At 37.6% G+C, this 16,926-nt stretch overlaps 1 protein-coding gene across 1 annotated transcript in view; it reads left to right on the top strand.

Annotated features, from left to right (window-relative positions):
- The window catches only part of CRB1 (crumbs cell polarity complex component 1), a gene marked incomplete at both ends in the record, with an annotated part of 106,657 nt that overhangs the window by 52,851 nt on the left and 36,880 nt on the right, over positions 1-16,926 (top strand). The window contains one exon of the mRNA XM_082003286.1: positions 14,780-15,733. Within this exon, the coding sequence (XP_081859412.1) occupies positions 14,780-15,733 (954 nt within the window). The remainder of the gene's footprint in view (positions 1-14,779; positions 15,734-16,926) is intronic.

The raw sequence follows: 16,926 nt of genomic DNA on the forward strand, positions 1-16,926 counted from the left end.
TAGTTCAATGTTTTACCCAATGGATGATTTCAAAAACAGTCTTAATAATCTCACCATTGTGAACCCCGTTAAAATCCAATTTATTGGAAATACACTAAATCATGCAACCAAACATTTAATAGACATTACTTCTCTTCCTCCTGTGCCCCCATAACGGAGGAACTCAGGAGTGACATTGAAGAAGCTGGAGAACTTCAGCCAGAAATAGCACACGGGCAAGTAGTCCTGAACCATATGCAGGTATGTATAGATGTGTGTACACACGCACGTATGTGCTAGTACACACACATATGTATACATATATATGTAAACACATACATAATAGCTGCTTCAGAGTACTTTATTGCTCTGCTTATAGAAAGCCTTTCTTTTGTCACTAATTAAAAAGGTCCACAACTTTCATCTTTTCTATCTTGAAGTGCACATTTTTCCATCTGAATTGTTTTGTGGTAAGAATGAAAGATTTGTCTCTGTTCCTTTCTGCAGGATTTGCAGCATGCCATGTGTATGCTTGTTAATAAGCAGAGTTTATGTTGGTCTACATTACTAATTAATTATTTTAATTGCACGGCCTCTGACAGTGGGAAATGTGTAATGTTTGCATGCCAAACCTGTATATATTTGTTTTGCAAGGAATATTGACCCATATTCAGATAAAAAGTCAAGATGCATGGGTAGTTAACATTAAAGTATGCAGGCTGCTGTTATCTCACTATGGCATCAAATATAAATGGTATAATTCCATTCATTAATTTGTTCTTGTAGACATTACAGTTTTTGTATAGTTTAGCTACTCTATTTTCGTGCTTACAGATTTTTACAGGCCTTTGAAATACCACTTCTCACATATAAACATCCCCAAATAACTGACAAGCAGTGAAATGGCATTTTCATTCCTCCTTGGTAAAGGGCTTTACTTGGTAAACCACTATCTGCATTACCACCCCCCAAAATATAAGCTGCCCTAATACGTGAAAACATGCAATTTGTTTGAAGTAGCATCAGCATTTTAGTACCAGGAGACCTCTGAGAGAACTAAGAGCTGTTTGAGCATGAAGTTCCCTGTACTCCTGTACCTGTCAGCCAGTAGAGGGAGCATGAAATACCGCGTATGTGTAGCATCTGCTACACATTAGCAAAATCTGGTTTTAGCTGATATTTCAACGCAGTCATCTGGAAGATGCTGTTTCTCAAAGACTGTGTGATGAACGTCGTTTATTAGTACAAATTCTTAACATCAGTTTTTAGCTTTTTCACTACAGAGTTTGATTAGCAGCATCTTCCACGTAGAGTTCAGGGGATATTGGTCTTCAGCTAGTCATGCAAAGTCCACTCAGAGCTGTAAGGGCTATGGGAAAAACAAACACTATGGTTTTAAGTACAGAAGAGTAATTTGATGACTCAGATCAGGACTATTCCTAGTTAAAATCTGTTAGCACTTTGGAGGCTTGGCTTTCACACAAGAAGAGTCATGTAATTTTCCATCCCAAAGTGTTGGGTTTTGATGATTATGCCAGTGGCCCTGCTGATGGAGCTATTGGGGTGAAAGGAGACAGAGGAATTCCTGTCCTGCTGAAGGCTAAGCACAATGAATTTTTCACCCTCGCTTGACAAAAAATATGTTTGACCCAAGCATTTTGCAAAATATTCATGTTTTCCTTTTGATCCTTAAAATACCAGCAGAGGACTAGTTCAGACCCTTACATAAGGTTCCTATAATGCTGGTGGGCATAAATGACATCAGTTTTTAAAGCATAAAAGGCACCTCATCTAGGCTCAGAAACGTCAGTAGTAATTACAAACTTTGTTTTCAAGTATAATCAATTCTTTATTTATGGTGTGAAATGTTCTTTACCCTTTTGAACTTTACTATTCTAAGCCAAGCAATATTGTTGGCATGTTCCTTTAAAAATAATTGCTTCTGGACTGAGAAATTGAATGTCAAGTTCCAACTTGATGTAAATTAAATGCGTTACATTAATAGTCTGGCCTGTGGTAGAAGTGAGTGTTTCGATTCTGGGTTTGACTTCAGGACATGACCTCTTGATCACACAGGTCAGCACAGATGGGAAATATTGAAGAGGTACCCTAGGTTGACGTGGGGAAGAAAGTGTCTTGTACTGATGTATCACAAACTGTCTGATCCATTAAACAGAAGCAATGTCAGACTCCACAGAGAATAAAGCTTAGTTGTCATAGGTCATTATGCTCTTCAAAAAAAAAAAGAATTGGAAGGAAAATCACAATGATGGAAATCCTCAGGGCTGTCATGTACACATAATCTTCTAAACCTTCCTGAATTAATGCTGCCAAGCCTATATCCAGGAGGAACTGAGTAAAGAATCCAAATATTCTTGATTTCTACAGTACAAGTATGTCTCACATTTCCCACTTGCCCCTGTTATAAAGGATTATTTAACAACATACAGCATTTTAAATTTAAAAGGATACCTGTACAGCTGAGCCTCACACTTATGTGATCAGGTCTTAAGAATTGCATGCATGAGAGCAATCATATTCACCAGATCAGCCAATATAGAGTTCTTCAAGGGGGAGGAACAGGTGGATTGGGAAGAAGTTTAAATGTGGGGTTTTTTCTTTGAAATGCTATCTCCTGCCTTTAAAATTTATTTTCATTTCAACTTCTGAGCAACCCCAGCTCTCTCAGCCTCTCCTCATGACAGATTTTCCAATCCCTTAATCACTTTCACAACCCTTTGCTGGACCGGCTCCAGTACAACCCCTTCTTTCTTGTAGCAGGGGATCCCATACCTGGACTTGATGTGGTCTCAGCAGTGCTGAGTAGAGGTGAAGAGTCACCTCCCTTGACCTGCTGGCAACACGCTTCCTAATACAGCCCAGGAGGCTGCTGAACCTCTTTGCTGCAAGGGCACACTGCTGGCTCATGTCCAACTTGTTCACCAGCAGGGCAAAGCTGCTTTCCAGCCAGCTGGCCCCCAGAGGTACTGGTGGATGGGTTATTTGTCCCCAGGTGCAGGAATTTGCAAATCCCTTTGCAGAACTTCATGAGGTTCCTGAAGATTGCTTATTTCTCCAGCCCTGTTGAGGTCCTTCTAAAAGGCAGCACAACTCTCTGGTGATAAAGAACTGTTCCCAATTTTGTATACACATATGTATACATATATACAATTTCAATTTTAATTGTTAATAAATTAAAAAATCACTTTAATGCTTTTGTTGGATTGGACTCGGGAGTTTTATAGTTTGCTGGCAATTAATTACCACTGATGAGTCCCAGGTCTAAGGTCTTCTCAAGAACTTAAAGAGTATATTTGGACACTGAGTAATAAAAACAAGCTGGTAAAATGAGCATCAAAATTAATTTTATGTGATATACTACATAAAAGCTCTTAGATGAATTGTTCCCTGTAGCATCTAGCTCTTAATTATTCAGTGTTTGCTTAATAGGAGGAACAAGTGATAAATTCTAGTATTTTTATGTCTGCTTATTTGCACTGTTTGAAATAAACTCTGAGGTGACTATAGTAAGGCACAAACCGCTTCTTTTTAGGTATCCAGACTGTTTTTTTCAGGTACAAATTAGAACTGCAAAGAAGTTAAGCTAGCCTTTTACTGATCACCTGGGTGCTGATAGCTTTTAAAAAGGTATTTGAATTAACTTAGAAAAGGACTTCTGCTGATTGTATAGGGAGAACCAGATTAAGGAAAGCACACTCTTTCCCTGGCTGACAATGAACTTTGCACTCTCAATAAACAGTTTCAGAGAGAAGAAAAAAAGACCTAGTATAGACAGCTAATTTATGCTGATAATTAACTGCTAGAATAGATTTAGTGGATCTGATTCAGATTGCTCTCCCACAGCTGTAATTCTTTGAGTCTGGCTGTGTTAACAACATGACACTATTACAGAGAATCATAATGATCAATACAATTATGGCTGTAGTCACTGTCCTATGGGCACTATTTTTTCATAACAAAGAGCCTTCAGAATCTGTTATTAGGCCTGTTCATGAGCCCAGAACATCATGGTAAATCACTACCTATAGTAACAAATAAAGAAAACTATTTAAATGGTGTGCTGTGAACATGTCTGAACAGCTACAGAAGTTAACTGTAGCACATAAAGACATAGAAAAACTAGATTTAACCACATACCCATAGTATGACCCAGGAAATCCCTCAATAAGACAGTCAGTAGTCCATGGCGAGCACACACAATCTCAGCTCAAGTCCATGCTATGCCAGTGCCATTGGGATTGTTATGTGACCCAGCAGAAATGAAGCTAGTTTGGGTCTTACACTTCCCAGCTTCAAGATGTGTTAAGCACATGAAACCTTGGATAAACAAAGCCATCATTTAGATGAGTTTTCACACTGCAAAAAAACTAACATCACAGGGAATGGGAGAAATTAACACAGCTGCTGAAGTGAAGAGAGGTGTGATCTTCTGTCATTCCCATTGATACAGAACTGGAATGAAATATCACAGTCCAAAGTCTAAGGTCTTCTGCATCTACATCTGCTCTATAGCAAGACACTGCTATTTACACAGGAAAAAAACATACATCAGGTAGATGTATGCTTGCCTTACAAAAAAATTGTAGAAGTGGATAGTTCAGGGTAAAAGACTTGCTTTTCTGTATTTAAAGTGATAATACATTACGTAGAAATATATACTGTAGGAATAGAAAAGTGTAATTATACACAGCATAAATACAGATCATATTCACACTATTTATACAACTATGCTATGCGCAACTCAGAATACACACTGTATAAACATGTTATGCATGTTCACACATTCATATTTTATATTTTTCTATTCTCAGGTCTACATTCTCAGTTAAGCTCTATAGGCCTTATTAAAACCATGATTTTCTAGCTTACCGGATTTTTCAGTTTGTTTCAATATGGACTGACAATGAAGTTGTGCAAATACAGTCACTTTTGTATGTTGCGGAGATTCACATTGGTTTTAACAAAATGAGAACATCTTGTAAATGACTGAAATTTTTCAAAGCACAGTTTCCAGGGCAGAAGCTGTTTCACACTAGACAGCACAGTGGCTGGCTTGCCTAACTCAGTTAAAACACATAGGAAGCAGCCAACAAGACACAAGGTAGAAAATCCCTTTTAGGGGAGACTAGACACAGCATACATTTCTCAATGGATGTGTGCATCAACAGCAAGCACTCTTTTAAAACCCTTAAGTGTTTGTAGGGCTGAAAATTAATTTGTTTTCCAATTCCGAAGTGAATCATATGCTCCAAACAGATTTTCAAGTCAATGAAACATGACCTTGTATGATCTAATTAAACAACTCAAAGGTATTGGTTGTTTTAAGATCTCTCTCGAGATACAGATGATGTGTGTGCATTTGAACTGAAGTATGTACAAGCTCATAAATCTACAAAAAATGCAAATCAGATCATTAATGCTTTGAATTTGACAGCCTTACCACAGTTTTCTAAAAGGTGAAACATGAAAAATTTCTGAATTATATATAATCTTTTTATAACTTAAAGAACATATTGGAAACACCACCAAATATCTTTCTTTGCCTCCCGTAATCCAATATCTCGTCCATAATCAGGTATAAACTAATCAAATTCTCTGAAACCCACTATTCCAGTTTCTTCTCTCACCCTTTGAGTGGAGCATTGGACCAGATTATAACCTTCAAAAGTCCCTTTCAATCTAAATTTTTCTATGATTCTATCTTAATTCTCTGCATTTTGTGAATTGACTTCTCCATTACAGTGCACATGACTAATTGCACATTAGTAAAAATCTATGACTGCTTTTTAAAATTTTTTTTTCAGTTTTTTTGTCTTTGGTATTGCTCCTGTGGCCTTCTTTCTCCACTCTCAATTTTAGCTCAGACCTCTTTGTAGCCCTTACCTCTGATCTGCAGTCTTTCTAAGCATGCCTCACATTTCCTATATAGATTAATGGTCATACACATACACACTCGCTCCTCTCACTACCATAAATGCCTGTGTGTCTAAAAAGAATGCTGTCTCAAATGCCAACACAAGTATCTTTGGGGGTACCATTGATTCCTGTATTTCTATTTCCTCTTTCCCATTCACATTTTTCATCTGTTTAATCTCCAACTTCTTACCTGCTATTTTCTCTTCTTTGGTATCCTTCATAAATAACTTTAACCTGTCACACAGTGTAATTGTGGTCTCCCTCCTCTCATCGACCCTTCCTAGTTGGTATCAACGATGTGGCCATAGCTGCAGACACATTTGTGCAGCCAGAAAACACGCTCAAGAAGGATGCTGCCTGGGAAAGCTGGGCTGCCACTGTTTGATTTTCTTTTTTACCTCCATCAGTCAAATGCAACAGCAGCTGCCTCTTTTACCTATATATAAAGCTGACTCTAGAAGTAGGGAAATGAAAGGAAAATGAGTGCCATGCAGGGACATATTTCTTCACCAAGTTTTTCTTTGCTCCAGATTCAGACCCTAATCCTACAATTGGATCCACATGGCTGGCTGTGTTAATCGAAATATGGGATGAAGGTGTAGGCTACAAGCAACAGTTTTGCCATGCTGCCCTTCTAGGACATGGCCCCTTGCCATTCACAGGCTATATGTGTCTGACCTCTGGCTGCGCCACTCACACAACTTCGCCTAAGGAGCACTCACGGTCTGCAGAGCAGGCTCGTGAAAAAGGCTGGCTGATCTACCCAGAAGCTGAAGCCAATGCTTAACTCGGTCGGCTGTTTCCAATATTTATAAAATAAAATAAACACACCAGATCTCACTAAACAACTAATCACCTACAGCATGTACATGATTTTCCTTTTTTTTTTTTTTTTCCAAATGAAAACTATTTTAGGTGTGACAAAACATGTGAAACAAGTGGAAAAACATTTCCAAGTACTTTTTCTCTCAGAAAACATTTAATGATTGAAGAGATTAAGGGACTGGGGGTTTTTAACTACTTTAAAAAAATCCATTTTTACTGAAAATTCAAACTAGTCTATGAAGCTTCAGGCCAGCAACATTTAAAAAGATTGAGTTACAGCATGCCATTCTGAATGTAGCACGTTATGAATTCCATATCCCTCAGCTAGAGTGACATATTTAATGATTAAGCCAAATCATTCAACTCTATTTCTACTTTAATTTTTTTTCCTAGCCAGTATTAACTTTGTATGTACATTTGAAATGGCAAAAGGAAAAATAGCAGAATGGTGAATTTGTCTGCAATAAAGGAATAACTAACAAGGTCTTACAACTTTACAAAATTAGAGTTCTCAGTGAAAGGTTTCATGTGCAAATTAGCCCAATGTTAGCAAATGCTTATTATCCTGCTATTTTAAAGTATCCAATTTTCCATGTGCTCCAGCTCTGCCCTGTGTTCTGTCCTTCATTTTACATGAGCGTTTCGTGCTAAGACAGCAACAAAAATTGCCATAGTAGATCGGTCACATGAAGTTCAATATCCAATATAAGCCAGTTCTTTACTGAAGAAAAAATATGAGAAAAAAAATCCATTTAAATACCCCTCACTTGCTCTACACTGATGTACATAAGAGTAAAACCTCCTTCCTGACCTCCATGACAACTGATTTATGCCCAGAAGCATGAGTTTTAATTACAATGACATAGAGATGGTCAATTTATTTCCTTGCGCTTACTCACTCATGAACGTGCATTTCCTCCTTCCAGCAAAGAGTAATTATCTCTTTGCAATTATCAGCACAGATGTGGCAAAGTTAGAATTTTCATGATTGTCTGCTAAGACCTGGAGCCCTGAAGAATATATGCTCTGCCAGATCTTTCCGCTGGCCTCAGGATTAATGAGTCCCTTGAAAAACGTTGTTTCTGCCTGAGGTAGGATTTTGTAACAGACATTTCCAAAACTGTAAAATATAGGTGGAGGAAGTGTTATTGCAAATTCTTTGTCTTCGTCTTCCATAAAGCTAAATGGTATGTTACAATCTGAGTTTCTACAAGGTTTACTCCCACTTGCATTTTATACCTATATGTGTATAGATACATATATGTGCATGTGTAGTTTGATACATCTACAGCTCAGTTGCTGGGAATTATTTTATTCAAGGAAGTCATAGAAACATGGAAAAAATATGATTGGAAGGGACAGACATGCAGGTATCATTTGGGCTATCTATGTCAAAGATAGGATCAGCCAACTTGTGTCATACAGCACTTTTGTCTCAAACCTATTCTTAAGGATCCAAAATAGACCTTATGGCTCCCACTGGATGTCTTATGCCAAGGCTTTGTTGCCTTATTATCATTAGAAATAATATTTTCCTACAGTGTGACTTGGATCTTCCTTTGTGCAGTTCAAACCCATGACTTCTTCACTTGTTTATTATGGTCTCAGGGAACAGTGTGCTCCCTTTTTTGTACTGAAAGACTGTTACCATGTCCCATTTCCTCTGTCTGTCTTTCAACTGAACAGACGTACTTTTTTAGCCTCTTCTCAGAAGCCATATTTTCTAGACCTGTGATCATTCTCATTGTTCTCCTCTGAATTCTTCCCAATTGATCCAAATCTTCCTTGCAGTGCTGAACTAAAAGTGGTCTCTATTCCCACTAAGGCGTGACCAAGGCTTTGTAAACTGGAACTATTGCTCCACCTGATTGCTAGTTATTCTGGTCTAAGACTATAGAAACTGAATGAATCCTTCCAGAATGGAATCCAACCTTTTTTAGACCATTTCTTATGTTCACCTATGAAGGTAATTTTGTCTCTAACATACTCAAAAGTTTCACTTAACCCTGCTTTATCAGACAACTTAATAAGCAAATTTTCTATACCATCATCCACATCTTTTATGAAAATATCGATCAGAGCAAACCCAGGACAATCTCAAACCATACTCAGTAGAGTGTCCCTCTTTGACAGGGAACCTCTGACAATTACTTTCTGGACAGGGTTACACAAGTTTTATACCCATTTTATGGTGGTTTCATGTAGATTTTTTTCCTTGGTTTGTATATGAAAACGTTATTAAAGACAATATTACTTACTGTAATTAGAGTAACTACCACCTTCTGTAACCCACTTGTTCATGACAGGTTTGTTCAAAACACCTACTAGCAGTTCTGACATGGCTTCAGGCAATTTGCTAAATATCCTGATATGAAGTTCCTCTGTCTTGGAGTGTCATCAGCTCTGTGTTTTCACTGAGCTGTAATAGTGTATGCCTATCCCAACTTGTTGACAGCGTGTATGTTCATAATCTTACCTCAGAACATTTATCAGGGTCATATTGCAAAAGGACTAACAATTACGAAGAACCCCCAACTTTTTCTTGCTATTGTCAAAATAAAAATGCATATTAAACTTCAAGCTGTAGCACGAGACATCTGATAAATGCTACTAATATAGTGCATGCATACTAACTTATAAACGTGAACATTATTTTGTTTAAAGCTTCCTTACTTACCTTTCAAAGAGTTTGGATGACATTCTCACCTCGTGGTATTTTAATTTATTGTAGGAAAAATCACTTAATGTCTGTATCAGGTAGGCTGGAAGGAGAAGCAGTTTTCTGAACATCACCATAAAAGCAGCTGTGAACTGTAGCTTAAATGAATCCAAAATTGTAACCTGCGTAAGAGAGTTTTGGTTAACCCAGAAACAAATTTGACACAAGGCCAGGAATTTCCTAATTAATGAATAAATGAGTTGAGGGAGAAGAAGAAATTGAAAAACATGTTTGCCAAAAATCAACATTTTCTTGGGGATAAGCTGAGAGAGACTTCAGGATCCACTGTTGAAGTTTTAAAATGGGAAACTGCCAAAACAAAGATCTGAATCCAGTTTGCCATATGGATGGTACAAATAACAACCCAGGGAAAGACTCTCTTGCTTTATAATTATTTCACTAATTACACAAAGAGATGTTGCTCGAGCAATATTTTAAGCAATTCATCATGTAAATAAAGTATAAAGAAAAGGAAAAAAAGTCTACTGCTTAAATTATTATGAAAATAAGTACTTCAATCTCCTGAACTCCATTTTGATCTCATTAAATTAGGTCAAAATCAAAATGTCTTGTTCAAGAGCTAAAGAAAGAAAATGTTTTAGTAAATTATTTTTTTCCTGTCTTTAGCACACTCAAAAATCTACGGGCATGAATTTCTGGTAAGTAGTACCATGAGAGCCAATGGAACAAAAATACTTTATAAAATAATGAGGTGCAATTTTAGGTCTTTCCTGTCTGCTTATTGAGATGTACAGTTTCTCTGAATGACAGGATCCGTGAAAGAGTTGATCAGGGTTAACCAACCTCTTGAAAATACGGTCTTAAAAAAACACCACCTTGTAAAACAACAAAAAATGACAATGCAATTTTGAACAGATCCTAAAACTTTACCTTTCTGTGAAACATAATCAAAGTTTAGTATGAGCACACTTGAACAGAACATGCTGAAAAAGAATTTAAGTAGAATACATATCTATTGCGCAAGCAGTTTAATGAGTCTTACTTTAAGCCTTCTTGATCTGGCTTGGGCAAAATACACTGTCAGACTACATCAGCAGGTACAGAAGTGGAGCACGCTAACCCTGGAAAGGAAGCCTTTGTACTAAGTGTTTTGACTCTTACAGAAACTTACTTTGTGGACTGCTTAAGTACTAAACCATCCTTTTCCTAAGGAAAAAGATGGTTGCAACTAGGATACAGGCTTACATCATTTTAATGACAATGTTTACAGGTAAATATTTTCTTTTTGTGAAATTATATGTGCACTTAGACTGTATTGAATGTGTAGTATCTATCCAGACTGCTTGCTTGTACTTGCTTGATATTTATACAGTGTCAAGGAACTGGAAAAGCAGGAGGCTGTAAACAGATTTCTAACCAAAGGTGTGTATCAAAAGTGTAACCTGGATAATACTTTTATAGTTGTTTCATCAAAATGAAAATTATTGGCATTCAGCAGAATTATCCTTGAATAATTGCTTTTGTCATCCTGCTTCTGCAAGAAACCTTTGCTGCTGAATTTGAAACAAATAGTTTAATTAAGAGGTTAACAGTTAGAAAATAGCTACCCTCTAGTAATAATCTGTAAGTGAAACAAGGAGACAGATATGAGTGGTATTATCAAACTGAGTCAAAGGAGCTGTTTCATCTCTGTTTTGAATAAAACTTCACAGGAGTAAAAAGTAAACATTATCTATCAAAATATGATAAAAAATTCACATTATCTGAAATTTTAGATAAGTGTGTAATATATTCGGAAGAAAAAATGCTAAATGATTTTACTTTACTTTTTACTTTAAAAACAAAAATATGTTTAGCTGAGGTTATGCATGTAACCACTGAAAAGAAAATAATAGTTTCCTTTGCACTTGCTTTTGGTATGTCTTACATCTTTTGAGAATACTTTTTTTACATGGTAAACTTCTCCTCGAACCTGAGCTATTTGAACTGCTTATACAGTTCTATAAATGTTGACTAATCCTTTTATCTAGAGTGCTTTTATCTTGAGTGACAGTGGTCTTTGCTTGTATAGCAATTGGCAGATAACAAGCAATATCAACACTGCTTGTAAGAACAGCTGATTTATTCTTGATATGAAAAAATGACATTATTTGTCTTTTGGTGTGACCTATATTTATGTTTGTGCTAATTTTATGATGAAATAGTAGTCATATAAATGCAAGTGTATACCTGGGTGTGTATATATACACACAACCCCACAAAAGAATTATTTTGCAATATATTATTAACATCATTACTTAAAAAATAAGCATTGTATTCAGACAATGAAATACTTATGAAATTACACATATTTAAGTGGCTTTATGATAGTAACTTTGCATTTGGTAACTGATGCTATTCATTTTCTATAGGCAAGGAATACACTAACAATAACATGTGTACCTCCTCATAAAACTAATTTTATTTCTTTGTTAGACATTGATGCTTTTGTTATCAAATGTGTTACCTAAATTTAAAGTTAGAAACATATATGATTTCCAAAGAAGTTTAGCATTCTCATTAAACAATTTCATTAATTTTATGTCTAATTTGATGAAGTAGAGCAACACAGACACTAAACATTATTGTAAAGTCGGGTTCAGTTTATGCATCTGTTTCATCCTTTCCAGAGACAAGTCACTATTGCAAGGTGTGACTCAGACCACAAGCTACAAGGCAAACATGATGCCTCACAGGTGCCCTGGGATAATAAACTAATATACGCAGAGTTGTTACACATTACTGAAAATGCAACAACCAAGTATTTAGCCATTCACTATGCTGATTTTCCCTATGAAAGGTTTTTTAGGGGCTCCCAGTCTATAAATCCTTAAGCACGCTCTGACCACTCTGAAACCCTGGGACAAAGCTAAGTACATCCCTGATCCTACTGCTCCTAGGCTGCACAAATTTTTCTCTCTGACACAAAAACCCAAAGTGACCTGCATTTCTACAGGCATCACATTAAGACTGAGTTGTATACAAGACCTGTGGACATATCGTTCTCTATGTCAAAGCAGGAAAGTGAGCAATATCAGGCAGGAGGTGTACTAAAACATTGACCAAAACAGGAAACAGCTCACGGTAACTTCACTTTTCATATACTAGAATAGCAAAAGCAGGACAAGTCGCAGACACAGAAAGTGCCACAAACTGGGCAAAGCAGACATTGTTCTGGCCCCCAGTCAGTAACGGTTTGGGAAACACACTTAACTTTGAGAAAGTCAGTCCCAATGAGTCATATTTCTGTCAGATACCACTACACATTAAGGTACACATAGACAACTCATGTTGGAATAAATATGAGCCTGGCTGGAAAACAGAGAGAGACTGCTGCCCTAAAACTCCACTGCCAGGCCAGGGAGATAGCACTAGCTGGGTTTGATAATCTGAAGCTTCAAGTGGAAACTATATGATATAATTGAAGACTGATGAGTGAGGAGAATCGCTGTGGAGGGAGCCTCTTATATATGTGCTATGACCACTTCACTCCGGCTAATCTTTCAAACAAATCTCAACCAATTCTCAGTTCCCTCCTGGCTCTCCTGTAACTTACACTCTCTGAGATGAGTCTAGTTATGACTGTGATTGAATAAAGTGGACAGGCAAGGAATTGCCTGAGTAACTACACTTATCTACTGCTATTGGAAGCAATTCATTGTGGCTGAATGCTGCTCTGTAATTCTGTGAAAAATGGCTGCATTTTGCTGTAAAAATAAAGCTTGATGCAAATTTGTAAGTACAGCTAGGTGTGGTGCCTCGTACCTAGCTGCAACCCTGTGAGTCTCAGCATATCTCATTACCTAATTTGCAGGCATCAGTTTTGCTTTGGAGACAGGCATAATTATGTCTATTAACTACTTTGTGCTGATGATAGTAGTTTGAAAACTAACTGCAAAATATTTCTTATTTTTCTCTAGAATAACTATAAAGGGAAGTGGAAATAGTAGGACTTGCACTTAGCATGAGTTTTCAAAAAAGTATTTGGATATTTTGACTGCTTCCAAGGGAGATAAGAAACAGATTTTCCCTGATCCATTGCATACGTATCGGTCACTTGATTGCTCAAGGGAGAAGTTACTATAATTACCACTTTATAGATGAACAACAGTGTAGAGGGATAAACAGATTAGCTTTACAAGAGGAACAGATTTGTTTTTCTTTGTGAAGTCTGATCCAGTAGACATACTTAGGTCACGTCTATCAAATTACAGTGAAGCTGAGATGAGGACCTCTCCTTTCACCCAATATACCAGAAGCCAAGAGTTATAAGGAAATATGAGTCTGTATTGCTCAGCTTCTACGGAAATGCTCTCATCACCAAGCTCTGAAATGTTAGAGAAAATATTCCTTTCATCTTCCTTTATATTTTGTATATAGGACAGGTAAAGAAAGTTCCACTGTAGATACATGGTACCAGGAATATTCCTCTGGGACATACAGGTTCAAACCCTTCCAATAGCTTCTCTCAGATCTTCACATCCCAAGTGAACTCTCCTCACAGTACGAGGCTATGGCTGGTGGACCAGAAGTCACTGTTGCCTTGTTTTTGGAAAAAATGAGATCCGTTGTTCATTTGTGAATAACTGCACTATGCACCTAACCCTGAAATGTCACAACTGTTATAGTCAGGGTGCATCTCACTGCATCTTGCCCAGACCGCCAATAGGATGTAGGTTTAAGCTCTTTAGATTTCTTATTGTTACATTCTGCAGCTCCCTGCTCACTCCTTGAATGTCATTCTTCAGATAGCCAACTTGCTGTGCATACGTTTTGCAGGGATGTTCACCTACTTGTCAGTCTGTCCCACTATATCAGATGGTACTTATAAGTCCTGTAGCTCTCACTTGAACATTGTTATTCCAACGTGTTTCATATGGGACCAGAAATACTAGTCTGTAATTCTACTGTTTGAATGAATGTGAAAAAGAAGGAAAGAGAAGCAGACTATACTCCTCTCAAAGTATTCTACATTTCTACTACAGAATAGGTGTGAAACCATTACTTGATCGTATCTTTTGGAGGTGATGTTCTTCTCAATTTCATCACATTATCCATATCAAAACTGTAAATTTGTTTGGTTCTTTTCTCCAGAATGTGATTATTGCTAAGGTGTTTATATAATAATTTGCACCAGAAAACGTGGCATGTAAAAGGTATTTTTATATTTAATATATTTTAGACTTATGAGTCAATCATCTATTTATCAAGATATTCCCCTCTAATTAAAGAAACTTAATAAAACACATGTTATTAAAAATGTCATTTTGGGCTCTAGTTATCTAATCCAGAATGTCTAATTCTTTGTCTATTCTTCAGGTACTCACTGTGATGAAGACATCAACGAATGTTTCATGAACCCTTGCCAAAATGGTGGAATCTGTGAGAATTTTCCTGGGAATTACACTTGCCATTGCCCACCTACAGACAAAGAAGGGATTTATTACGGTGGCTGGAACTGTACAGAAGTTCTCCATGGCTGTACTGATCAGCAATGCCAAAACAATGGAATATGTATCCCACATCTAAAAAATGGCCAACACGGATTCAGCTGCATATGTTCGCCTGGGTATACTGGAATACACTGTGAAACCATAACCACATTTTCTTTTCAAGGAAATGGTTTTCTTTTGTTGAAGAATCCCCTGACACCTAAAAAAGATTTTTTCTGTAGTATAAACCTGAGGTTTCAAACTGTGCAACCTACAGCTTTTCTGTTTTACCGAGGGGAGAAAAATACATTTGCAAAGCTGGAGTTACTGAATGGCTACTTACACTTATCCGTGCAAGTCAATAACCAGCCACAGGCTCTTTTGCATATTTCACATAATGTCAGTGATGGAGAATGGCATTCAGTGGAGGTAACCTTGGCAAGAGCTGTTACTCTTAATTTGCTTGACAGCTCTTGTGTAGAATCGTGTCTCAATAAAACGTCTGCTATAATAGATAATGATCACGTGATGCTTGCATTTCAGAGCACGTTTTTGGGCGGCTTACCAGTGGCGAACATTAGCAGCAACTCTCTACTTAACATCTATAATATACATTCTGCACCTTCATTTGTAGGCTGTCTTCAGGACATCGAAATAGACTTGAATGTTATTACTCCAGAGAATGTATCACCTGAATCATCTTTAAATGTCAGGACAGGATGTACTAAAAAGGACTGGTGTGAAACCCACCCTTGTCAGAACAAGGGACGCTGTACCAACCTCTGGCTGAGCTACCACTGCGATTGCTACCGGCCATACACGGGGCCAAGCTGCGCAACAGGTAAGGGAATGCCGTTGGCATTTGTGTTTTAAGTGGTTGCTGAAAACATGATCATAAACAATCCTGTTTACCTGGTGATGAAATGGCATGACCCTTAAGATCTCTGGAGCTTAATGTCAACTGTCAAGTTCAAGAGGGTAGTAGTAGCATGCCTTCCTTATTTGCTAGTTACTTTCCCAGCAAGGCTGCTTTTCAGCCTGACCAAAAAAAGTCAGGCTAAACTGGTGGATTCTACTTATCCAGTTTTAAAATCTTCTTAGTGCTCTTAGCACACCATAAACTCTGGAAAACTGTAGTTCACTGGAGGTTATGCACCCGGAGTAAAATTTAGAAAGCAACCAAGTCACTTGGAGTTTAAGTCTTACTTTCAAAGCATTCTTTGAAAATTTTATCCTCAAGCTCTCTAGGTTTTTATAAAGAAACTCATTTAAGGCAATGAAAGGCAAGCAAAAGTACTGCAGGTTAAAAAAAGGCAGATTCCAATTTTAAAAAATGAATGAGATTAACCTATTAACTTAATCTGATTAGCCCAAGGAGAAGGCAGGGCTTCATAGGCTGGAAACAGGGCCCATTCATCTCTCAGCCGGTCCCAAGGCAGCTCTGGACAACCGCTAATGAAGGCGGCCCTTACCAGAGAGCTGCTTGGTGACCAGAGGGAAACGTGGCCGTGTCTCAGCGAACAAGAGAACACCTCTCAGCAAACAGCCTCTTTGGTGGTGACAAGCAGGAATACAAAAGCTGCAGATGCCTGTAGCACTTTCCCTGCTATAAATGATCTTTCCAAGCGCTGGCTGAGGCAAAGTGGAAGGACAACAGGAGGTCCCTGCCCAGCTCCCTGCTATACTGCATCTGGTGTGTGAAACCTGCTGGAGCTGTAAATACAGCACCCCCAGGAACACTTTGGGGTAGACTCTGCAATCCTTCCTCATCTAAAGTTTTAGGGATTTCAAAAAAGCAGCTTCGTTTTAGAAAATTGTACAGGACTGAGTCTTCGATGCAGCACCCTTGCCCCTGCTTCCCTCTCTGCCCCCTTACTAACCATCCACACATGGTGAATCATAGGAATGTTTAGGGAGGAAGAAATACATACATACATACACATATACATACATACATATATTTATGAACATATATTTGCCAAGTGGACTGGAAAAAAATGAAGTGCAACACCAGAGCTGTGGTCAGATTGGAAT

This window comes from Phaethon aethereus (genome assembly GCF_964289735.1).
Source record: "Phaethon aethereus genome assembly, chromosome: 8".
Taxonomy (NCBI): domain Eukaryota; kingdom Metazoa; phylum Chordata; class Aves; order Phaethontiformes; family Phaethontidae; genus Phaethon; species Phaethon aethereus.